The 27,622-nt window shown below is 32.7% G+C and overlaps 1 protein-coding gene across 1 annotated transcript in view; it reads left to right on the top strand.

Moving 5' to 3' along the window:
• Hmgcr (HMG coenzyme A reductase) overlaps window positions 1–27,622 on the top strand; it is a 106,705-nt gene that overhangs the window by 48,775 nt on the left and 30,308 nt on the right. Inside the window, exon 2 of the mRNA XM_088224596.1 lies at window positions 7,812–8,131. Coding sequence (XP_088080722.1) covers window positions 7,843–8,131 — 289 coding nt within the window. The 5' untranslated portion in view covers window positions 7,812–7,842. The remainder of the gene's footprint in view (window positions 1–7,811; window positions 8,132–27,622) is intronic.

Raw genomic sequence — 27,622 nt, 5'->3', positions numbered from 1 at the left:
TAAATACAATTTTACGTTCACTTTGCCCAGCTAACAAGGGTACATACCCCGTTCCAAGCTAGGCAATTACATTTAAATACATGATAATAGTTTACAAGTTAATAGAAAGCACAGAGTAATAAAATATAAACTTACTTGTATACACATTTTGATACATATACATACACACATATATATTTTTTAAATTTATTTATTCATATTTTTCTCTCACAAATTATAATTAATAATAATCAATAGACTTCACTCTCTAGGCAATAAGTACCAGGACATTGGTGACTCATTTCACATGAAATTTATTACATATAGAACGGCTCTTCTTCTTTATTTTATTGGTAATAGTTCTAGGTAACTGTTTGTTACTTTTGTTAAAAAATTGTTTTAAACTTCTTTATTAGTGTTTTTTTTTTTCTTTTTTCGTTTCTTTTCTTGAATTAATTTATAAGTAAAAAATATTTCTCTTTATCATTTTTTTTACATCACTATATATTTTTATACATAAACATATACTATTTACCTATATATTAGTTTTCAATAATAATACATATATTTTTTTTTTTTTAATGTTATTCGAAATTGTCTTCTAAGTTTTTTTTAACTGGTTCAAAGTATTTCTTAGACTTTCTAAATTAATCATATTGTTTTTAATGCTCTGTATTACTTATGCTTACATGTATATATATTTAATTGTATTTGTAACTAATATGTAAAAGGCACTAAGTGCCGTTTATTTCAATAAAATAAAAAAAATAAATAAAAAATAATAAAAATAATGTGTCCCGAGGACACTTAACAATATACTTTTCTGAAATGTTTTTATTAGATTAGAGAATAAACAAAGAAGACTAACTTAATAAACAGAGGTAATTAACAAAATATTCACAGTTTTAAAAACAAGGTATATATGTACATCTATATTATTTATATTACAAAACGCACTATGAAAAGAACAAAAACCTAACATAAGCCATACACTTGTGGAGCGGTTGATTCAATATTGGTTTGGGCGAATGAGACAATCTATTTTACTTCTACCCAGCTCCACTATCCATTTTTTTAAAGCCTTTTCAAACATATATATTCACACATATATATATATATACATACACACACATATACACACACGTGTACACACACCCATGCGCAGCATACACACATACATACATACATACATACATACATACATACATACATACATACATACATACATACATACAAACAAACATAAAACATAGACAATTTTTTTTAATAGGTATAGGTATCTTAATAAAAAAAACATATTTTATTAAGTTTACAAGGCTTAAATCAAGAAAAAAAAAGTATCCTATAAACGGTCAAGGTAAAGAGTTCGAATTATCATAATTCAAATAAATACATGATTTAGTTCTCTTATTTTTATGAATTTCGACGACTGTTATTATTGTTTTTTACGTTATATTTACCAAAAAATATTTTTTGTGTACTTACGTTTGATTACAAGCAAAAAATGTGCTTTTCCAAATGTATCATTATTCAATTGCGTTTTAAATGTAATATTTTTTGCCTATTTGTGATGATACTAAAAATTTAAATTTTAAAATTAAACTACCTATACGTAAAAAACTAATTATCGCGTTGCGTATAAATAATGTAATTTATTATGTAGTTAACACAGTTTTCTTTCGTAAGATTTTTAATACAAATTTTATGACAAATACGTGTAAATAATAAATAAACTTTTTTTTCTGTCTCGTACCCTTGACATCAGTGATTTCAATTTCATCATCATACCCCTGTCGCACCCGATGGCGAATAGGACGCTGCATCAGGCCATTAGATGCAGTGCATATCGATCATCTGTTACATCGGGGTAAAATGATCAGCGCTTCGCTTTAGGGACTGGTCCAGGAACATGAAATATTTCAGTTTAATCAAATTTTTAAATCAATATTTCACATCCACCCTGCCAGGAATCGAACTGAGGACCCCAAGAATGGTAGGCGAATGCACCGACTACTTCACAATAAGGCGGACTTATCTCCAGTCCTTATTCATGATTTTTACCCGAGTGCAGCCATTGAGTCGAAGGCCCTCGTCCGGGATTCTGGTTCTATTTCACACAGAATTGTATTCTTAATTCACCCGGACACAGAAAATGTCGTTTCAATTTAATGATGCTTGTATAATGTCAGTGTTTCATTTCATTTTAAAAAAATACATGGTACGTAATTCGACAGGTGGGAGCACTTCTAAATTGTGCCTTATTCTTTTGAATGCGGAGAAACTACAAAATATGCACTTGATCACTTTAATGTATGTACAATGAAATGCAAGCATATTTCTTTATAACTTATTGTGATATTCGTGCAATAGAAAATGGTAAAAACAGTATTAACTACATCCTCTGTACAACATTATTTATCTTTTTAAACGTGCGTTTTCCAAACATCCGAGATCTGCAGATCAAATAATATCAACCAGCAACGTTCTGGAGTGTTCTAACCGAATTCCATCAACCTTGTGTTAAAAGAGGTGAAGAGCGTACATCGCTGTGTCGAACTGTCCACCAATCAAGATTGAAATTCGGAGCTTGGGAGTTCAAATACATTAAGCGAAGTGGTGAACAATTTCTCCGGCAGTGGGTCATTGATTATGATCTGTGATCAGTCAATCATCCCGAATGTTATCAAACAAAATGGTCGAGGAACATCCAGAATCCTTGGATCAGTTCATCAACACGGACGGGATGCTCCGCTTCACCGGCGGATATTTTAGTGTCAATTGGAATGAACTCGCTATTCAATTAACTGCAACCTTAACTCTCGTTACAAGTGCCCGCTCCAAGACCACCGCTGTCGTACTCGGGGTGTGGTGTGACCTGGACCTAGGACGTTGTTATCTGGACTATTTACTTCCATGATCCCTTGCTTCTTGTTCCAACCACTTAAATTTTAACAAATCGCGACATTTCTATATTTTGAACGGTTTTATTTTCCGCTTTTCGAAGTCGTACTCTTTCAATTGCATGGTTTATAATGTAAATAAATAATTAAACTATGAAACAAATATTAAACAACTTTTTTTTAACCACTTCATTTTCTTTCTATCGGCCGGTTTCAAAGCTACACAAACTTCTTTATCGAGGTATAATTAACTAATAAGTCTTATTCTATTTTATTTTAACAGAAATTACTAAATATTACATCGAAACATATGGAGCTAATATGTTAAACCTTTTTGTCGTGTTGTTCTTGTCATGATGGGAAGTGTAAAGTAAGATAAATACTATCTTTAAAACTAGACAAGAGTGGACGAAAGGAAATGTTGTTTACTAAATGTTATTAAATATTTATAAATAACCACTTAAGCTAGGGTTTCCTAGGACAGCGGTGCCCGTATCTTAACGGCCGTAGTGAACGGTGATGCGGTGGACAGCCGTCGTAACGGTGACTAGAGAGTGGTTTCCTAGGAAAACGGTGTTAATAAATGTTATCAAAACCGTTTTCCTAGGAAACCACTCTCTAGTCACTGTTACAACGGCTGTCCACCGCATCACCGTTCACTACGGCCGTTAAGATACGGGCACCGCTGTCCTAGGAAACCCTAGCTTTACCGACTTTTCCATGTCTACGGGTTTCGAGACGTACCCGTCTCTTCATCAGAACAACAATTAAACCAACATGAAAAACCCACTATACACCTTCACTATAGTTGTTTCGCCAAAATATAAAACTAACACGACATGCATTTTAATAAGCACATCCACTGATGAGGACAAACATGCACTGATTAAATTATGAAAATATTCTATGTTTGAGAAATAGTTGAAAAAAGGTAGCGGTTTTGCATGTTGGTTTCATTGGTGTCCTGACGAAGAGACGGGTACGTCTCGAAATCGGTAGACATAGAAAAGTCGGTAAGTGGTTATATACTAATATTTAATAACATTTACTAAAATGTTTGACCACAAATGTAATGCTTTAAATATTAATAATTAGAAATATTGTTCATTTGTTCTTTTTTCTAATTATGAATCGCTCTTTTAATTTCTAAGATTTCCAAGTTGTCTAATTTTAATATTTTATTTCAACATGAAGAACTTTTAATTCAATGTCTTTATTAAAATTATGATTATTTTCTATCAGATGGTTTACGAATTCAGAAAAAATATTATTTTTAAGCATCTTACGTGTTCTTTTACTCCAATATTAAAGTTTCTTCTAGTTTTTCCAATATAGATTGAATCGCAATCATTACAATTCAATTGATATATGCCAAATTAATTATATTTAGATACCTTTATCTTAGTGATTTTTTAACCATGTTCCTTCCAATCTTATAGAAGATTATTATTATATTACAGTTGTGTAGAATACAGGTTTAATGTTTGATGGTAGGGAATTAGATAATCTAAAATTTACATTTGAAGTACTATATTTGTGGTTATTCATACTAATAAAAAAAATATAAAAGAACTTTGTTTTTGACCACTTATTTCAAAATAAGTGGTTAAAAACAAGGTTTATTTACGTGTATTTTATTAATAAGATAATCTTTTAGAAAAAAAATGACATTCATAAAAAGAATCCGCCTGCATTGTTTAAGTGGGTTAGCTTTATATATTGAGGGAGTAGAATATAAATATTTATTTATAGGTTAGTTTATTTATAAGTTATAAGTTTGCATCTCTGTTCGGATACTCCCATTGCTCTGCTTTGTTTAGTGTCCATTCCATGCGTTTTTATATTTTTTTATTCTCACAATCTCTTATTTTCACATCGGAAGCTTAAAAGGGTCAGACAAATTGGTGACCAACTAATTAAATTTAATTTTTAATATTTGAAGCACCAACTTTATGAAAATAGATTATTATTTAAAATTAAATAACTCATTTTTTTTCATAAAGTCACGAATAAAAATAACAAGGTTATATCATTTGAAATAATTTTAGAATCTTTGCACGAATAATGTACATGTTCAAGACATGCTACGTACGTGATTCTCTGTACTCTCTTTTCCTTATATATTTTTTTTAAATGAACCTTATGCATTGTTTAAATGTTGAATCATTGATTTAAATAAGTTATTATTACCACATGTATTTTACAAGTTAATCTTCTTATTTTCTGTACCTACACGAGTCATTCTATTTTATTACTTTTTTTCTTAAATCCTAATTAACATTTGCGTCAAATTTTATTTTACTGTCATGCTTATTATTCGATTTAATGGTTGCTTTTTTTTCTAACAAAAATAAATATTTTTGTGAATAACAACTTTTTCAACTCCTTAGTGCCATTTACACCAAAAAAATGTTTATTGTAAAATAATTATTACGTTTTCGTCAAAATTGATAAAATGGTTATCATGAAAAAAGTTAAATATTTTTAATCATTTTGACGAAAACGCAATAATAATTTAACTTAACACCCTTTTTTAACATGAGTAATGCATAAAGTCAGTCTAATAATATTCGACGAATTAAAATATTCATTTTTGTAGAGCGGCTTTGATTAAAATAATATGAACCCGCCTTGAACACAGTGTAATTCGGATAACCTTGTTAAATATAATACATATATTATGTTTTAGCAATAAGCATTTGCTAGCGATGAAATAAAGTAGGTAATAATTATCTCCGCAAGATGACTTCACCTCAAATTTTCCTTGCGCAACTGGATTTTTCTTCGATGTATGTCATTTTAAAACAGTTTTTAAAATAGTCCAATCATATCGCGGTTAATTTTTTTTGGCTTAATCTTTCTGTTTTTTTACGAATGATTTTACGTTAGTGTCAAAATATTCAGTTACTATCTACAACGTTCAATTTCAACCGCGACTTTAGTTGAATTTAAGTCTACTAGTTTCATTGTTGATTTTCACACAATGGTTTGCATTTCACATGAAATATTGTGTCGGATATTGTCATTCCTACGGTAACATCACAGGCGGTATCAAATCTGTGGTTATTCCATCTAGTAGCATCTAGTTAGAGTTGGATTGCGGTCCTATGGTAGTGCCGTGGTCATGGAAATGGAAATGTTCGTGCAAATCGTATGACCCCGAAGTTTAATTTTATTTTTTAAAGTTATAAATCAATTGAAATTAAATGCAACAGAAAGACAAGACCTGTTATCAGCTGGTTTGGTGGCCACTTTACACACTGCGTAACATTCACCAATCTGTCTATGTTTATGCATCCGCATTTCCTCAATTCGTCCATCTGTTGACTTTAGGTTATAAGCCGTATAAATGCTTAGAATTCCATATTCCCTTCTCACAAATGTTTTTCTTATGTTAAAATCAGTTTTCTTGTCTACAAACATTTGGACTTATTAAAAATATTGTTAATTAACATGAGTTACATACATACAGTTACAATATACGAGTATATACATACAAAATAAATACGCAAATGTTATTGATATAATTTAATATAACACTTTTGAATTTTAAAAGGCAGTGTACTGTAATACCTAAATACTACTTAGTTGATTTAAATTGTGTACCTTTTATAAACTTATATCGAGGCCTTACTGAAAGAATGCATTATGTCATTAAAACAAGTTCCGAGATAATCGCACTTAAAGCCTTTTTATTCTTTCAACACATTATTTCTCGCTCACTATATATTTTTTTTTAAGCTTTGAAAGAGTAATCTTTATTCTAGGCATAGCATAAAATATGAATTCAAATTTTTTCTCCAAATTAAAAAAATATTTGACGTATATAGAGACTCTTGACTTAATGCATTCCTGTCAGTATACGAGTAGCATCGATATCTGTATTCTTAGATATTATTTTTCTTCTTCTAATTTAAGATTCTTTTGCTTTTAAAAAAAAAACTTATTTCTTAACTGATGGGAAAAAATGCACTTTTGTTCTCTCCACTGCAATATATATATGTATTCTATAATTGCTCTTTTTTTTTACTAATATGTGAACGTGTTTTTTTTTCTTATTCTTCTTAATTTATTTTTATTTGCTACTTTTTTGTAAAATACATGTCTGACTTTATATTTATATATGCAAAAAATGTAAAAGCCAACAAGGCGTTTTAATAAAATAAAAACCCGTTCTATGTGTAAATAGACCCAAGCGGTGCTATTCTGAACCACTCTCGCGGACATAGAAAACACCTTTACCTCGCGTATTTTGTATATAAATACGCGAGATAAAACCTTTTTTACGGCCGCGAGAGCGTTTGGAATATCACCCACGGTCAAATGTTTTCGACTCGATCGATGGCCGGTCCCAAGTACAAAACCTGAATAAGTCAATCGAGTGAAGATAAATCCGTCTGAATAAAGTGTCTGACGCGTTCTCCTACCATTCTTGAGGTCATGGATTCGATTCCTGGCAGGGTGGAGGTGAAATATTGATTTTAAAGGTTGTTACAATTGAAATATTTCAATAATACTGCAATAAATCCAACCTTGTCTGCAGACATTTGGACATACTCAAAATATTGCTGATAACATAAATAAGGCTATCGTTAAAAGGCTGAAGTAAAATAACTTGTAATTTAGATCTAAATTTGTTGCAATAGACAGGGAAACCATTTTTGAGAAAGAAATATGGAAGTCTGCCATTGGCTGGTTTAAGTGACCACTTTACACACCGTCACCATTCTGCCCATGTTTAAACATCCGCATTTTCTCAACTATTCTATCTGTTGACTTTTGTGGAGTAAAAGAGCTGAAACGTTTATCATGTGGGTTTCCCTCTCTGTTGCAACAAATTTAGATCTAAACAACTCCCCAGGGAGGAAATCCGGCCTGCCGGCAAACATTTGGATATACTCAGCACACGCTAACGTGCCGTTTGTTCGTCAGCTCGCAGCAAGTCGAAGCAGCCCTCGCCGGCATGGTGTCGCGGCTGTTCCGGCAGCACGGCGCGCTGTGCGCCTCGCACCCGTGGGAGGTGATCGTGGGCACGCTGACGGCGGCGGCGTGCGCGCTGGCCGTGGAGCGCGAGCCGCCGGCGGCAGCGGGCCGCGCGCCGTGCCGCGGCTGGGCGGCGCAGTGCGGCGGCCTCGAGGCCGAGTACAACATGGCGGACGCGCTGGCCATGATCATCGTGCGCGCGCTGGCCATCCTCTACACCTACTACCAGTTCCGGAATCTCAGCCGGCTCGGCTCCAAGAACATTCTCGGTGAGTGCACGCAAATTTATGGAAGTATTGGCATTTACAGGGCTTATGATCTGACACATTGGCCGGTTTAAGTGGCTAATTAACAGGTCACGAACCCTGTATATGTCTAGACTTCCGTATTTTATTCTTTAAAAAAATTTCCCTCTCTGTTGCAATAAATTTCAAGTTTTGTAACTCCATAAGGAGTGAAATCCTGCCTCGCCTACAAACATTCTGACCTACAAAATATTTATTTTTATGTATTCATACCATTTAAGATTGTATCAGGTTAATCAAATGCCATGTAAGGATTGTTACGTGTCAAAAAATTCCACGTCAATTTTTTACGTGTTAGTCAAATGCCACATTAATGTTATTACATGTCAATCCAATACCACATTACTGTTAGTCAAATGCCACATCAATGTTAGTACACGTCGATCAAATGCCACGAAAATTTCGTTACATATGTTAGTCAAATGCCACATCGATGTTGTTAAATGTTAGTTAAATGCCACATCAATTTTGTTACATTTTAATTAACTGCCGCATCAATCTTGCTATATAGTCCATTTACAAAGTAAATGCCACTTCAATGTTGTTAGATTCATATCAATAAAATGCCACTCTAATTCTGTAACATGTCAATCAAATTCCTCTTTGATGTTGTTACATATCAACCGAATGCCACTTCATAACTGTAACATGTCAATCAAATGCCACCTCAACGTTGTCATATGCTAAATGCCACTTTGTGGGTGTAACATTTAAATTAAATTCCATTTCATTACTACAAAGCGTCAATTAAATCCCACTTTGATGAAATGCCACTTCAATATTGAAATATTTCAATTAAACTCCACTTCAATATGGTACTTAACATATCATTGATTATGCGGTGCATAGCTAAATTCAACCGATTACTTTATTCAAATCAATCAGATCAAAACTAATGTACAATAATTTCGAAGACCTACATTGTGTACTTCTAGCTAGACTACATACTGATGCTCCGTGCCAATAGTATATATCTTATTTCCGAATACAGAATCATCTCACTGGTTAGGTGAAAACGCATATAAATAGGTTTACATCGTTAACCCGAATGTAAAACCGGTGTCAAGATGTACAAGCTTTATGTATCTTATCTATAAACAATGATTAATGTTAGTACTTAACCACTTACCGACTTTTTATGTCTACGTCTCGAGACGTACCCGTCTCTTCATCAGGACACTCACTACACACTTTTATCTTTACCATCACCGTAGTATACATAGTATTATTATTACCGTCGTATGTATACCTAGTTTCTGCAATGTTTGCAGTAACTATGTATTTTCAAAACCTATGTATCTATGTAAAAAAAAAAACACATAAAACTTATAGGGATATAAACTTAAAGCGATGAAACCGGTCACTGGATATTCCAAATTTGTGGATTAAAGTATCACTCGTCTTTTATTTATATATTAAATTATAGGGATATATTTACTTTTATGGTATTATTACCAAGCAAATTAATGTTATCAAACTCCTTTAAAATACAAATTGTGTTTGGCATTTAGTCATTCATATTTAACAATAATGAATTAATTTAATATACATGAGTTACTACTTTTCAATATACCACTAAAATAATAATATTGCTTTATACTTGATAGTTTTTCGTCTTTTTAAGACTCTTTTAAGAACAATCAAGGTTAATTGATTTATTTTGAGTCTATCAATTTTGTATGACATCTTCAGGGTCGGCGCGACGTCGCGCAGCTTCGGCGTCCTTTCTCCGCATTTCCTTTTCGGACCCTATTTTTGCCAAGATTTTAATTTGCTCAAAGACTTAAGAAAACGTCTCTACTCTCACGTCATATTATAATCTCATATCAGTGTTTATAATAGAGAATATAGAGTTACTTTATCAAACTATGATTTTAAAAAAGACATGTGAAATGTTATTATAGGCTCTCGGGACGTTTCCCGTTGGACTTCCGTTCCCGCATTTTTTTTTTTTTTTAATGTTTATAACCCTGGTTTTACAAGAATGTTCTCAAAATTGGATAGAATCCACAACAATAATAAATATTTTTTTATCGTCGTGGTATATTTTCATTTTATTACTAAATAGATATAACCCACATGTATTTTTTATATTGATTGCCGTTTTTCTTTAATTTACTTTTACGCCAGTAATTTTTCACAATATTGTTATTATTATTTATTTTTATATTGACGACAGCGTTTTTTATATTTAAAACCTATTTAAAGTTCATTTATAATCATTCTAAATTGCAAGCATGCAGTACTGCTCCAATTGTTTAGTAAGGTGTTTTAAAATAATTTGGTATCGCGTAATTGGCTTTGCACTGTTCCGCTATTTTTTATGGGTTAAAATAAATATAAATATATTATATCTTTGGCCATCAGACGGACGCTTATTTCCTCGAGAAAATAAGTGTTACAGCGACATGTTAATGTTATCAATAAAATATCATCGTGTAAACTAGTCGACAGGACAGGTCCTTACTCAACATTTCCGTTGCGCAAATTCTACTTCTGATGTGTGCGGTTCTTCTTCGCATTGCGTCATCCATTCATTAAAACGAAGAATATGATATTTGGTGAGTTCGCACGAAATAATATCTGATCTACGCCCGTACGGAGATACCACCTGTTTGGGAGATATTAGGACTGGTTACCTGGCAACTTTCCAAATCTCGATATAATCTTATGCGCTCTCAGCTCTTACTCTTACCGAGTATAGTATAGAAAAAATGCTACCGTATGGTTTGGATCAATATTTTAGATATTCCGTGAGAGTGTAATCCAAAATTACATTTATTACACATGTTATAATGCATTTCTTTCTTCTAACCTACTTACTGATTTCATTATTATGTAAATCTAATAATCTATTATTGTCTGCAAAGGCCCTACTGCGACCTTTCCTTTTAGTGCTGCAGAACCGCGTTTATTTATCATAATATAATAATGTTTGTTTTTATTTTATTTTCAGTATTCTTTAATAATATGCTCGCTTCCACTTTCCATTATGTTGTATCCCTAACTCAACACAGGGCTCTTGGCCTCGTAGAGGTAGGGATACGTTATTATTTTTTTGTAATATCTTTTTTTTATATTAAGGTACCTCCTTTTAAAGATCTTCCATGTTAATAATGGTTTTCGGGAGACTATCTAAAATCTTATATCTGTTTCTTTATATTTTTTTTTATTACATAATACATTTAAGATGTTTCTATTCAGTCATATAAAACCCACCCTCACATCCATATTCACATACCTACCAAAACCACACTCCACTCACTTACCCACGCATCCTCACACACAAAAACTCGCACACATGCACTTCTACGTTGATTAATATCTAACTAAACTGAATTTTTATAATTGTATTTATGTGGAAAACTTATTTGGCTTTATTTTATGTTTTTTTATAATATTGTATATATTTTTTTGTATTGCTGTTGTTTTTCTAAATAAACAAAACAAATCAATAAATACCGTAAAATCTTGCAACATGACAACGTTCGTCCACACACCTCACGCGCAACTGAAGAGGCTCTGCGAAACCTGAAGCCGAAGAAAAGTCGGAAGAACTTTTCCACTGAAAAGTTCTTCGACTACGGAATTAAAAAACTTTTTACACGTTGTTAGGCTTGACGGTGACTATGTTGAAAAATTAATATATGGTTTTTAAGCTTAAGAATGGTACTTTTTGCCCGATCTTGCTATTTGTTTTTGTTCGTGTTCTACAAGAATGTGTGCATTACGTTTCAGCCTACCCTCGTACTCGTATCATCTTGCCCTTTTACATAACCTTTATTTTTACACAGCTAGCGAGATAACGGTGTTTACGTTTTATGATGAGATCTCAATACACACATAATTTTTATAGCATCTTTTACATAATTTGCTTGTTAGTTAAAATTGTATTTTTTACTCCTTAATATTCCAGATCGATCCTCACACCAACTTTTGTTTTTCATTCTCGAAATAGTAAAAAACACTAATCACAATTAAAAACGGTTTATTAGAAAAATACTGTTTTCATTTTATTTTAATAGATTTACGTACAAAGTCTATTTTAAATATAAATTACGAGTATAACGAAAGCAATCATATACTGTAACATCAAACTAGAAACGCAACAATTAAAAGAAAAAGCAAACACAAATAAGTATATTGTACAAACATTATGAAATCCAGGTTGATTATAGATGTAAGGAATTTATTCAAAAAAGTTTTTTTGTTTATTAGTAAAGTTATTCAAATTACAATCAAAATAGTTCAGATCCTGATTTACAAATTTGATCATTCTGAGTAGAGGAGCCTGAAAACCATAGTTTTTTTTTGAAACATTAAATGGTATTTGTTGGAGAATAGTTGGAACATCGTACAAACCGTATTATGGACCTCGATCTCGCATTTTATCGACCATACAAATTGATATTGCTCGTCCTTTTTTTATATTTGTTGACGCCTAGATGTGTGATTGACGTAAAATCAAATATCTTTATTTTTCTTCTAACTTACCTTAAACGCGTCAGTTGCTTTAAAAAACATTATTTAAAAAAAGTAAGCATTTAATTTATGTTTATTTTTTATTATTATTCTGTATTTTTTCTAGTATTATTACACTTATAAATTTTGGCGATTTTTCGCTGCTTTGGATTTTGGCCAAATAGTTAATTATGTTCAGCGGTGTGGTTACGTGAAAATGAAAAACTGACCCAGAGTCACGTGTTGTAGTGGGATCAGACGCCAAACGCCACGCGCTGCTACGTCACTCTGACGTCACAAAGAAAGCGGTCATCAGCTGCTCTGCTGGTTCGCGAGGAAAGTGTTTTACTCCAGCCTCGATTCGACAGCGCTATGTACACATACACGCTATACTTACTTACTATACACAATCTAGACACAATTCAGTCTTTAGTGTATACTTCCTCCAAGCGTAAATGCATACTGCGTTATTGATAATAGCAAACTTAGTGTTTTGTCGAGAGTTTTATTTCATGCTGTCTTTCTCAATCGCCCCGCGTACTTGGCATTTATGTTCTCCATTGGGATCACATTCTTCCTTGATAGTCGGAAATTCGTAAGGATGGATCAAGCATTCATTCATATTTTTGATTGCCAAGGTCGTGATGAATTTAGCTGCTTCTTATTCTTCATTTTCTTTGTGTATTTCATTTTCCATTACGTATTCAATTGACAATGGTACTAAGTGAGATTTAATCAACACATTAACATATTCGTTGTTGACGTCCAAGTTAAGTTCATTCATTAGGCTAACTATTGTATGTGATAGTTTCCAGAGTTTCTTCAGAATTTGAAAAATCACTCATCATTTGTGGGCATAAATGTTTCCAGGAACCTTTCATTGTTGACTCTTTTATTTTAGCCCTAGAAGTCTCCAATATTGCTTATTTAATTCCAGTTCTTTCAAAATGATCTTAAAGTAGGCACCCTTCCCTGTCAGTTTCCTTGATGGCCCGATTCATTATTTTCCTAATATAATATCGTTTAAACGGAGCTATCACTATTTGACCGCCGCACAATGGTTGGAATGTCAAATCTGACTAGGCGTCCATCAATTTTCAATATGTGTTTTAATATCCAGTAATGTTACTAAATGTATTTATAAATATCCCAAATTTCAGAAAATATATTTTTTTAATATTTAGCAACACTATTTATCCGTAGGGGCGCTATCAAAGTTGCCTTTAAATTCACAAACTTTTCTGTGTTTTTTAGTCACGTTCGCTTACCAGAGTTTACAACGCATTTTTGTTTTTGTGTACAAATGCATTTCGTTTGCTGATTTTTTGGAACCAGAGGCATCAACTTCCCTAACCAATAACATGAAGGAATTTTTATTTCCAAACATTAGACAAAAACAAAGGGTGCAAAATTTAATCCTGTACGGTTATAAACGTTTTTATATTTTTTACTTTGTCATTTGTTAATTTTTACATTTAAGTAAACTTTGATCATAACACTTGTTTTTATTTCATTCAAGTTTATTGAAAAACCCATAATTACTGTAGTTTTGTTCAAACTTGGAAAAATATCATAATCTAGTTAAGTGAATCGATCATTAGATCATTTATTAACTCTTACCCCCCTAATTACCAATTATCCTGAAAATCACTTTTAAGAATATTTGTTTATCAAAATGAATTCATAAATGTTAAGCTCAGTTTTGTCCGAAGATTTAATGTTTTCCCTAGAATCTTTTAATCCTTTGGTTGCTTAATTATGCACTAATTACCCATATCTGAATCACATACCTAATGAACAAAATGGATGTTTAAACACGGTATTTTACTAGCCAAAAACACAATATGTAATATATTTATATAAAAAAATAATTAAAACAGTATTCTTAGAAAAAAGTGGTTGCATACTAAAAATAATTGACAATTTATTATATTGTAAATCAACTATTTATTTATTTATTTATATATACGCCCAATGGGCATTTTTAAGGACATATTTATACATAGAAAATCATTATAAAAAAGTGTAAAGAATCAATGGTATATAGTAAGACTTTGTGGGAGTGGAAGCGGGAGAGAGGTGTTTATAATTGAATTTGATTCAGTGATCGTCTGAAAAAAAAACAACTTGTTATCAAAGAAATCAAGACTGGTATGTTTGTGGGCAGACCTAAGAATTCTGGGCATAGGGGAATGAAAACCATAGTTAGTTCTATGGTTGTCGGTATGAAAGAGTAAGTTTTGATTGAGGTTTCTAGTTGGGATATTTAATTTTATTGAGTAGTTCAGGCGCATCAAATAGTGAGTCGAGAATTTTAAATAGGGCTAGAAGGTCGAATTTATTTCGACGGTCTTGAAGAGAAGATATATTTAAGGTAGTTTCTAACCCATTATACGTATATTGGTCTCTGGATAAGCCCAACCTCCAATATATAACAATATAGATACTTGACAATAATTCTGAAAGCGAGAGAAATATTCTTCAATTTAATTGTAGTGTAACGCTAAATTTTTATTTACGTGGTTAATAGTAAGTTAAGGCTGGGTTAAGCTTATAAACATAATACATGCCGTCTTAATACATTTGTTATTCTCTATGCGGCCTGACTAGTTAAAATATTTTTTCTTACATTAGGTTGTCACTTCTCTTACAATATAAAATTAATAATTATCTCATATACTGGTTTACTCCGAAGACACAACTGCTAAAACAACTTAATTTAAAGACTAACTAAGTAGCATTTTCTTTAATTTTTATTTTCTTGACCCACTTGCTTACTGCGGTAGGCGTACTAGGTACTAGGCGTTTACTAAAGACTATGGAATGCAAGGCTATTGCGTCCAGACAGTCTGCATTTGTTCACGTAGGGGCATCTTTTAACACACACGAATAGATTCAATATAACTGTGGAAAAATAAAGGTCATGTGGTTCTTGAAGGTGATACCTAACAGAGGAACCGAAGAGGCATCCCATAGGTCTGAGAAGGTATACGTCCAGAATATTGACATAGTTTATTTAAATAACATTTATATCTGAATCGGGTTGTGGCCCTGTGACACGCTAGTGTTGAAACTCTTGATCCTATCGATGATTTGGTATGACAGAGTCAGTGGATTTTGGGCATTAAGGCATGAAGCTGTTTTATCTTCCTGCTTGCAGAACCAACCTGCCGATGGTAATGCCAGTAGGAAGAGCAATGTCTTTACTCAACCGTATCTCTTCGGATATTGACATCTTTCATATTAGTGAAAAAAAGTTCAGAGAGGATAGCATTCTTTCTCTATAATTGCTGGGTATTTTTATTTTACCATTTTTGTATATTTAAATTTTAGTGTTAATTTTTTCGTTTTATGTATGCATTGAACTATTTTGTAATGTACATAAACGTTTATAAAATAAATAAATTGAAATTGAACTAGAAATGACTAGTACAAGTGTTACACAGTACATGGGCTTTTGAAATATTAATTTTTAAACCCATAAATAATGCATAGGGTTACTGCATTGGTATACCAATTGCAGCCTATTACGATCATAACGATATTGTATTATATTGATACAAAAAGGTCAGTCTTGCGCTTTGGATTTAGTCCACGAACTACGAAAGTGAAAAAAACACTTTAAAATATTATCAACGAAACGAAAATATTATTTTATTTATGGAAACAAACGTGTCTTTAAAATCTAAGTTTTACATCATTATTATTTTGTTAGCTTCTCGTAAAAACTTAAAGATATTGTTTATTATCACATTGTAAAAACTCCAACGGCACAGCCACAAGGCCGGCCTTGCAAATTGCGGTAATTTAATGAAAATGGGAAAATTGTATTCTATAAATTATATGTAACATTAAAAAGCATGCTTACCACATATGTATAGATAGTTCTCTTCCTACCTAAAACAACGACTAGGTGAAATGTGTTTCGATTATTATTTTTTTGTTTATAAAAAAGTAAATTCGCTTTTATGATTTACCAAAATATTTCAATTTCGGGAGCCATTTTTAACGAGTTGTAAATAACTCACTGATAGAAAATGGGAAGCAAGTTGTGGTTGAGTGGGGTTTGAAACTCCGACCAGTTAACATTGAACTAAACACATTGATTCAGATATTAAGATTCTATTTGAAATATAAAAAAAATTCATTGCGTTTTTTTTTCATTTTTCAAATGTCGTATTTTATATTTCCTTTTTGCTGGTAATGAAATACCATGGTATTTCAATATCTCAGCTCTCGGAACAGATGCGATTTCAACTGCGTATAATATAATATTACGTAGGTTTTTTTACAATAATATAAATAAACACAGTGTTTAATGATATAATGTATTGATTTATATTGATCGATATTAAGAAAATGTACAAAATAATAGTTATTACCACTGTGTTTTTGCGGGTAGCGTAACATATCACGTACAATACAAATATTTTTTTCCTATAGAAAAATCATTGTCCTTCGATTGATTGGGAAAATGCCATGCTAACCAGATTAGGAAAGTTTTTTAATGATTGATGATTAATTTTGTTTCGAAGATAAGTTCGCCTAATCCGAAATGCAGGCGTAAATGTAACGGTCACGTGCCGTGATGCTACTTTCGCTGGCCATTTTCACCTGACCGTATATTTAGGAAGTCACTGCTGCCTGTCCACGGCCCACGAAACTCGCCGCCTATTGGCTACTGACCAGCGCAACCATCGTCCGCCATTATGTGCGTTGTCATCATTTTTATAAAAATGTCATTATCAAGCCTTAACTTAGTGATATTGCATCGGGTACTTAAAGAATTCCTATTTTAATATATTGTTTATGTTTAAAACATTATAGGTAGTAGTAATTGTAAGTCAAGATTATATTTTTAAACTTAGTTCATAATTTGCAGGTGAATTATACTGTCGCTGTATAAATTAAATTTACCAATTTATATACGTATCTTGAGATGTTTATATTTTTTTATTGAAGATTTAATAATAAAAACAAGTCTGTACCTACCCAATCATTTTGATATCACACCTGAAATCAACAAAATCAAAAAGATCCCTCACTATAATTAATAATCCCTGCATAATGATTATTTTTTTATTACTTTACGAGATCGGTATAAATTTTATTAAAGAGTTTCAATGCATGAAGGAACGTGTGTCAATGAATATAATTTATATCGGACACAATATCGGGTTGTGGTTCCGTGGATAGTGTTCCGGACTCACGGATCAGAGGTCCTAGGTTCGAACCCCGCTCTACCCCCGCTTGGTTTCTATTTTCTAATAATGAGTTATTTACAACTCGTTGAAAATGGCCACCAAAATTGAAATATTATAAAAACGCTAATACTTCTTTTCTTATTAAAAAAAAATATATATATATTGCAGTGGTGACTATTTCCGTTTTAAATAACATATTACATGTATCTTTAGTCCTGACTCCTAACCATTCAGTTTATATTATTTCTTCTTCTTCTTCTAGTGCCTTGCCGGGTCCCCCCGACGTTGGCGATCACTACGGCGAAAGCATATGTATCTGTCCTGCGCTTTTATATTTCGCAGCCAGGACGACTGCTTATTGATGTACTCGCCGTAGTGATTCCTGGGAAAAGATGACCAGAGTGGTTTCCCGTTGCCTTCTCTGGTGGATTTTTCTGTCGGGGTTACCTTCCCTTAACTGGTTGGTTTTGGTTTTTAGGCGCCAAAAACTCGCCTTTCATCCTCTCGTTATCTGCTGTGATCACGCCGCTATGAGTGTGATCCCATTGCCCACGGTTCGCGACGGACGCTATTTATAGAATCGCATCCTCCAGCAAGATGTGACTCACTGCTACCCTTCTGACAGTTCGAACCCCAATTATTATGTTATTTACTAATGTTAAATTCCAGCAGCTAGTTTAATACCATCTCGATGTATTTATCAACTATTAACGTCCGAGAACGCTGAGGATATGCACTAATGTAATGTGCGATGTGCGATGTGCATACTTACTTCAGGTAAATAAGTGTTATGAACCAACATTGTCCAAACACAATGATCTTACCTAGAAGTATTGTTATCAGTAACCAATAGATTGACCAATCATCCTTGTCCCCAATCTTTGGGCTCACATTATGTTTAATTTTTCCCTTGGTGCCTATAACTACTGACTGCTTACCTGACTTCTACCTACATACTTAAATGCGGCATCATTGTTTACCTGTTAATTACCGGTTAACTTATACCTATATATTTTCTCACATTAATCAGATACGCTTATTCGATTTTGTGGGACAAGTTAAATATTCGCAATTCTACGTTTTATGCAGCCGCATTTTCTCATCAAGCATTTCTCTATTCTAAAGACGAAGCTTTACAAAGTACTAAAACCCATCATCATTTTTTTATTTTTTTATTTCTTAATTTTCCATTGAAAGCATCCACCACATACCCGAATCCGTTTTAAAGACTAAATGTCTTTCTTCGGATTCACTCGTACAAGCAAGCAATTTTTTTTTTCATTACGAATTGATTATATTTCATCCTTTACTAACCAAATTCAGTAAGGAAAAGCGCGAACAAATATTTACATTTACAACTTTCAATGTCCCTTTCACTGTCGCTCTAAAACCACCCCTCATTATCTACAAGGTAGAGATAAAGGGAAGTATAAATAAATAAATCCTTCACCCATTTCAAACCCCTTTATATCGACAGTGATAGGAAACGTTAGTTACTACCTCTGGAGCACCAGAACGTCCCCAGGTGACAGTCAAGGCCAGTCACTGGCAGCGCACCCAAAAGCAGCAGACTTACCTAAAGACTACTGTTGCAAACAACTTTTGCCACCACTCATACCTACTCAAACTGTAATTATTGAAGAATTTTACCTCATTAAACGAAAGCAATAAAGGAGACGTATATTCCGTGCTCAGGGAAGTCCTCAGCAAAAGCTGTCCACTGACAGGGGCACCCGCACAATTTTCTCTGCCAGCGATACTATTTTCGTTTTTTTCGACTTCTAGATTTTATAAACGTTTTACGTTTCATCGTGCAGTGGTTTTTATTGAACTTTTCAGCCAAATAAAAATAAATCTTTCAAACAATATAGTGTCTTGATGACGATGAGTATTTATTACAGCGATATAACAAAATCGTATGAAATTTTTCGATAATGACCTTGCGCCAAAACGTCCGAATGTTTTTATTTTATGTTACGTAATAATAAATAATTTTTAAAGCTCCTAAATAAAATCATTTATGTTTTTTCATGGATTTACGATACATTTTCAGGCGTTGATTATTTATCAGAAATATAAAATTACTTTCATGATCCATCAGATTTTAGGAAAAGGTACGCACTTTTTTATCTCAACTTCTTTAATTGAGCTTTTTTAATATCCATACAATAGTAATTTTCCAATAACAATTTCGCTTTAGTAAACATTCAGTAAAAATCATTCATGATTTTTTTATATCTAATGTATTTTTAGTTTGTTTTTTAAAACATCATTGAGCTTTGCATTAAAGACTGTTAACTCTGAATATTCGTATTTAGTTTTGTTCGCATTTAAAATGTATGTTCTGTATAGTATAAAATATTAATTTTATTGACTAATTTTATGGGGACTTATTTCTGCAATCAAAACTAATTTAATTTCCAAACTAAGGCAAGCATTGCTTCGATTGGCGGTTACACATACTCGTACATATGTATGTATGTGTAGTCTCAGGCCTATAACCGATCGGGCATTTATCTCAGATATAATGCGTTTAATAAAATTAAAGTATTATTTACGTAATATCTCGTAAAATAAATTATAAGATTGTCCTTGAAGCGTCCGTTCGCTAATTTTACATTTCGCAATATAATGTTCCGAAAATCATGCGCACCGGCGACTTTCAACTGAAAAGTATGTCACCGTATAAAAAATACACGAATTAAAATGTTCCCTCCGAAGTTGAACTGAACATACACGTGTAGCTCTAATTTCCTCTCTATAAAGCGGCAACGGAAATGCGTGTGAAAGTGACCCTCTGACTCGTTCACACTTCATACACTCCTCGTCCGCTTGTGTAATCTTTGTGCGGGTAAGCTCTCTAGGAACCGACCCGAAAATACTTGCCAAATATTCGAAAACAATAAAATTGTCACTATGTATGCTCGGCATTCTAGTTCACCAGCTCCCAATTTTTTGTAGCATTAAAAAAATAGAATCAAGAGATCTACTGTCGATTGACCTATGTATTTTATTTATACTTTATTTAATTAGTTCATAACATCTCTTAAAATTTTAATTTATGTATATTTTATTTTAAGTTCTAAAACAAATAATAACTTTTAATAACATTCCAATTTTATATCAAAATTTCTTGAGAAAATATTTTTTAAAAATAATTTTAAAGATTTCAAGGCTTTCCATTTATTTTATTTTTTCCGGTAACTCATTGTACGTGTGTGGTTTTTGCGTTAATTAAAAAAAAAGGCAATTTATCTTTATCCCATTATATATGGTTTTTCGTACATTTTATCGTGTTTTGTAAACTAACTTATCAAAATACTCACTAACATTTTGCAAAAACGAAAATTATTCACGTGTGTCGTTTTTGAAGGAATTGAATCCTTTGCTAAAAATAAACTCGAGCTTTTCGACCCGTGAAACTGTTTTGTAACTAACATAGGTACATATACTTGGAATTATATGTTTTCTTATTAGATTTTTCATAAAATCATGTGACATGCGCGTCATTGATACTCAACGCTGTAGCACTCGGGGCTAGTATTCTAAACTCGCTGTAGGGGGTAGAGAACGCGTTGCTAGCACATAATTTACTTACTACCAACTGAAGTACTCTCTTATGATAGTGGAAATCCAAAAGAAGTTTCTGAGATATCTCTACATGAGAGAGTGCGGGTATTATCCTTGGCTCTATCCGAACGAGTGTCTCCAGGGTGTGCTTGGCTCCAACAGTTTAGAGACTAGAATGAATGTGTATTTGACTACACATTTTTATCGATTGTTGCGCGGTATGGTCGATAATCCTGAGATTATGATGAGCGGTGGTTTGTATGTTCCTGATAATTACCTAAGACAGCGTCAACATAGATTGTTTCATATTCCAATATACAGGACCAATCTGCCGATGGTTATGCTTGTTGGAAGGGCTACAGCTATGCTGAACTACATCGCTCTAGATGTCGATCTGTTCCATGTATCCGAAGGGGTTTTCCGGAGCAGGATTCTCCTACTACTTTGACAAGAGCCTCTTTCCTGTATTTTTTTCTTTTTATAATATGTGCGTCTTGAATTTTCATTTATTATGTGTCTGTTATTTTTAAATAAATGAATTGAATTGAATCGAAATTCTCTACTCGCGAGAGAGCGTTTAGAATCGCAATGCAGAAGGAACTGTCAGACGGTTGCCAAAAAACATTTACTTGCTCACTAACTCTTGGAATGAAAAATATAAGTAAATGGATTTAATTCAGAAATGAAGATTGCATATAACCTAGCTCGGTCGCTTCCCGATTTTGACACTACAGCAGTACGGCACGCATGAATATGTAGCGATTTGCTCAAGAATGGTAGATTGGGTAAACGGCCGCACGTTGCACGCCGCGTTACGGAGTCCCGCGTACTGACATCGCAATACATCGAGCTACGATCGTCAAAACATCGTAACCGACGTGAGAATTTTTTTCTTCTTAATTATTAAGGAATATACTTATAGAACTAAGTTTTGTTTCTAATATTTATTTTATTGATATCAATAAAATAAATAGTCGAAACAGAGTTTGGTTCTAAAAGTGTATTCCTTGTTCATTGAGAGGAAGATGTGTAAAATAATGTTTTTGGCGGTTACGATGTTTTGGCGATCATGGCTCGATATGACCGCATAACCCATCATCGTTTTCGCTGGCAATTTGTTTAATCATCTGCGACCGAACCGATATTAAAACGTAATTTTCAAGTAGCCGCGGTAGGAAAATCGAGTAAAGGTATTTCCTCGGGCAACATTGATATACCTTCAATACATATTGCCGTTATATCACTTGTTATCATGAACTATAGCCGAGTGGTATATATTAATACGTAGGGGAGACCGAGGAGAGTTGAAACAATGGCGATTTCGAGAAATCTATGATCGATGGCGAACTGGCAACATCGCGCATTTATTGTTTTTTTGACGTGCCACTTGATGGAGTCGGCAACATCAGTCTAGAGGGAATGGTTATGTGTATACGACATCTGGACGGAAAAAAATACCAAAAGTAAGTTTTCGGCCAGTACTTTGATAGCCTCTTATTCGATACGTATTACGTGAACGCTGACGTGATATTATTTCCAATATGCACTGACTGTTTAAGTTTCAAAGCGTGATATTGTTTTTTATAGCTCGCCTCTAGTTTAGAGGTTAAAAGCCATTATTCTGAACAAGGCCTGATTTTTTGGGCCTAGGAGAGTAGAAACAGCTTGTTTCTTCTCTCTTCTTTTATTTATTTTATTACTGTAATGTTTTGTGGTGTGAATTTCGACAACGAACTGTTAATTGTTTTTGTTTCAGAATGCCCAATCAATATGTACGAAAGATTCTATTTATATAATTTATGATTACTGCACGATAAAGCCTAACCAACATATTTTATTGGTGAACATACGGGTAGCAACGGTTGATTACAGCAGTTAAATTTGTTTCACGCGTATTTTTTTAAATAAATTTTCTTATTTTTAAAAATAGTATTGTTTTTATTAATAATAAAAAATATAATCTCAAATTACTGAACTGTCACAACTTACCTCGCTACTAGGAGAGTTGTAACGAAGGGAGTTTTTTCAGTTTTAGCCGATTTTCTCATTGACCCGATTATTTTTTTGCTTTTATTTTGTTTAGATTATATTGTGTATAAAATTGGCTTCGTTAATATATAAAGTCCATTGAGGTAGGTTTATTTCAGGCTAAGATATACTAGGTAATGTAAAAACTGCTTCAACCCTCCTCGGTCTCCCCTACTGTACATATGTACATGTATTTCCTATACGTACACTCGATTTCTTCCAACAATCATTTTATTTCCGTAAAAAAATGTGTATAGGAGAAATATTAGCTAAAAATAATATATAACACTTAAACAAAACAAAATTAAAACCGGGCAGACTCACGGATCAGAAGTCCGAGGTTCGAACCCCCCTCTACCACAACATAATTCCTATTTCCTAATAGTAAGTTATTTACAACTCGTTGAAAATGGCCCCCAAAATGGAAACATTTGGGTAAATCATAAAAACGAAGATATATTTTTTTTAAATAGTAAAAACTATCGGATTTCAAACTCTTTCCTTCGCATTGCCCTTATAAAAGTAAATGTTTTCGGGTTTTAATTTATTGAAGTTCCGATCCGTCCGTTTGGACGTAAAGCGCTCGGCTATCTCTTCCGCCCATCGGTTTTATTGTTATGACGGACTACATTGTTTGGGATTTCCCTGCTTCTGTCATTGAAGATTTCTCCAAACACAAATGAATAATTTACTCCCTCGGGAATGAGAGACACAGCGGCGTGTGGTGCATTGTTTTTAATGCATAAAAAAAATAAGTACATAATAAATAGGTATGTACCCTCGTTACTTTTTGGAATTTTCCTCCCGTGTCACGTCGTAACAATTTTATTCGCCAACTCCTTATTGCATATTCCATTCGTGCGAAAACTAGAATATCCGCATGTGACGTATGGTGTTGCGATTACAACAGAAGAATATTGCATGATCGATTGTCCTTCCGGCACTCCACACTCCGCACCATCGCCGTCACATGTCTCGACCTTGTGATCTCCTCTCCTCCGCAAGGAGACGCTTCCGGTTTACCGGTAAGAGTATTTTCTACAACACTCGCTTCGAGGTGAGCTAAAGGCTAAACCAAAACCAGTCGAGCGTTGAAAAACCCAAGTTCGTGCAGCGAATGAAAATATTAAGTTGGCTTCGATGCTTTATTTAATTATTTGTTTTCTGATATTATTTTGATTATTTATAATTTTCTTTGGTTAAGATGGGTGCAAACTCGATCTAATCCAGATCTGGAATTCGGTACCTAGATAATATATGTATATTTAATCCTTAGACCTACAAAAATAATAAGAGCATATTTTTTTATTCACATTCCTAAACACATCACAAAACCATACACGGTGTCCATAAATTTAATAAGTGATGTCTATAAATTGCCTCCAGGACAACTCCTTCTCAACTCCTTAGTCAAAAAGTATACGCGTCTCTAGAACGACGAGAGCACGATGCCTCGTAAAGTAGGCAAGCGAAAATAATGCATAAATAAATTCAGTGTAAAAAATCAACATGACTGGCATTTAAAGTATATAAATATATAGTTGCAAGCCTCGAACAAAGTATTTAAGCAGTATCAACATAATTATCAGCTTAGGTTAGTTGCCATTCCTCTGAATGCATTTACGTCCGACTTTATTGCAAGAAGTGGATGCCTTACCTGACTGTTGACTTCTCTGCTCACTGTACGAGTGTAAAACACCAGAGAAAGTGAACTCGATGGCCGAAATAAACATGATTTCGGAAGACGAACCAGTTGTGGGTGCCCTTCGGTTATACTTACGATTAGTTTTGAAATCAATCTGTTAAAAAACGAGTTAAAATAATAATCGTCGTACTTGACCTGATTACGCTTAGAAATAGTGTCTCTGATCCGGAAAATATTACGTATGTGTGAAAATTAAAAAATTACTGAATATAAATATAAATTTTCTTTTGGATATTTTACATGGAATGTGGTACGTAAAGCACAGTCTCCTAATCTGAGCACAAGAATTTTTAAACTATCATAAATCGAGTTATTAAAGCCGTGATCATCTCACTGTTGCCAGATATAAATCAAGAACTAATAAAAACGAAATACATTTTGATATAAATTGCGTTAACAAAGTCAAATTTTATATTCTTTAATTTTGAATGCAGACGTTCTACAAACTAAAAACATATATGCTTTATAAACCGTGTATTCAGGTAAACTTAAGCATTTTATTCTAATCTAGTTATTCTTTTATTGATAGAAAACTGTGTCATTATTTGATTTTTCTACATGCATTATACCTGCTAATGTAATGTTATCTATTTTGTTAAATGACTTGAAATATAAATTTGAGCTTTAATCCAACATAAATAACTTTTTTTCACCAATAAAAAGAATTCTGTAATATCTTTAAACATTAATACGAAACCCTTCTTCTTGTATTTAATTATTTTTTAGTATAAACATTTTTTAAGTAAATACTATAGCGAAAAAGCGATCTTGATTTTTATTTATAAATTCGTTTTTGTTACTATTAGTGATTCAATATTTTATTACGCGTGTTAGTTACTTGGATAATTTCATGTATTTATTTTATTGTAACTGTCTTATTCAAATTTATGTTATTATTTACGCGTTGAGAGGATTTTGAACTTGTAAAAAGTTTTACAAGGCTATTGATCTTGGTAAATATGTAAATTTGTACTATTTATGTGCATGTATGTTTAGATATGTATTATGGATAAATACTCATATTGTAAAAACGTGTGTTTAATGTGTAAATTCTGTCAAGAGAGGCATTGGGTTGTTTAGGTCAATAATTCAATATGTCGTACCTAGAATTAACATTGATTAACTGCAAAATCGAAAACTTAAGCAGAGCAAGTTTCGTTCTCAAAAATATTTCAAACAAACTTGGTATTTTAATTATCTACCAGTTTTTTGAGTTGCCTGTTTTTTTAAAATATAATTATTCAAAAAAATTATATGTTTTGGTTATGTACAATATTTCGATTTCTTGAATCTTAAAGGGCCAATGTAAATCGTTTGTAGGTGTGTTTGAAATTTTAAATAATAAAAACCAAAACCACATATGGATGTAAAATAGTTGAATTTTTATTGACATCGACCCTCTACAAAATGTTGACAAGATAAAAACGAATTCTGACATTGTACCTTTTAGATCGAAGCCACAGATTTATCGATCACATCGCATTGATCTGTATGTCCTAGAAAATTGCAAATAATGCGCCTTTTCTCTCTAAAGACTGTTTGAATGGAATAAATTTAATTGTACGTAGGTTTTTTTAATTTTATTTAAAAAACAGACTTTTTTCTCATAAATATTTTATTTTTCTCCATTTTGACATTATCTTTTCATCTCGTTAGTCAACGGGTTTTTTTTTGGGATAAATTAGAAAATCATAGTCAAGCGATCTAATTTACAATATTCTAATCCTATAAATATATATGTTATATAATATATTTTCATATCCTGTTAATTTTTAAAGAGCGTATAATCATTTATACTGTTTCTTTGAAGCCAATTACTTGAAATTTTTTTTAGATGAATTACATTATACCTATACTTAGCTTCTCTTTTTTCCAAATCATTTTTCCTCCACCCATCACGCATTCCATGTTGTGCTCCTTTAATAAAAACGCTCTCCGGTCTCCGGGACATTTTAGTCAATATGAGCCCTGCTTTCGCGAGCTTTACGGAATATATTGTAAGTTAAAAGCTACGCATTGATTTTCCAATCGAGCATCGATGGGGGTGTTATTACTTATAACATGTTGCATAGCGTGTTGCAAAGTGAATACTGGTTTATTGACTCTAATTCTATTTGAATCGTTAAATGATAAGTGTTCGGTAAATGTTCCTTCAATTTCCCGTGTTCGCTCATGTACCGATTTCCTAAAATCTTATAAAAGTGATCTTTTCTAATTTGATGTTTTGTACTCCGAGATAAATTAAATAATTTTGAACTGTACTTTGATATTACCCTGGCCATCCAAATGTTCTCCGTTACTTTATCACTAAGGCAAACCTATAATATGCATGTAGTACCATAATAATATCGTCGCCGTTCAGGCAAAGTCACTAACCCTAAAAATGACAGTTTTGAGTTAAATTTTCAACCCAAAGCGTGAAACTATGTTCTTTAAAAGGCAAACGTCACCAAGGTAATTAAGTTAGAAAAAAGTTTCTTAAATCCG

Source organism: Micrasema longulum, unplaced genomic scaffold (assembly GCF_059751315.1).
Source record: "Micrasema longulum isolate JH-2025_06_02 unplaced genomic scaffold, ASM5975131v1 h1tg000031l, whole genome shotgun sequence".
NCBI classification, from domain to species: domain Eukaryota; kingdom Metazoa; phylum Arthropoda; class Insecta; order Trichoptera; family Brachycentridae; genus Micrasema; species Micrasema longulum.
This window is presented reverse-complemented; position numbering and strand designations above follow the sequence as displayed.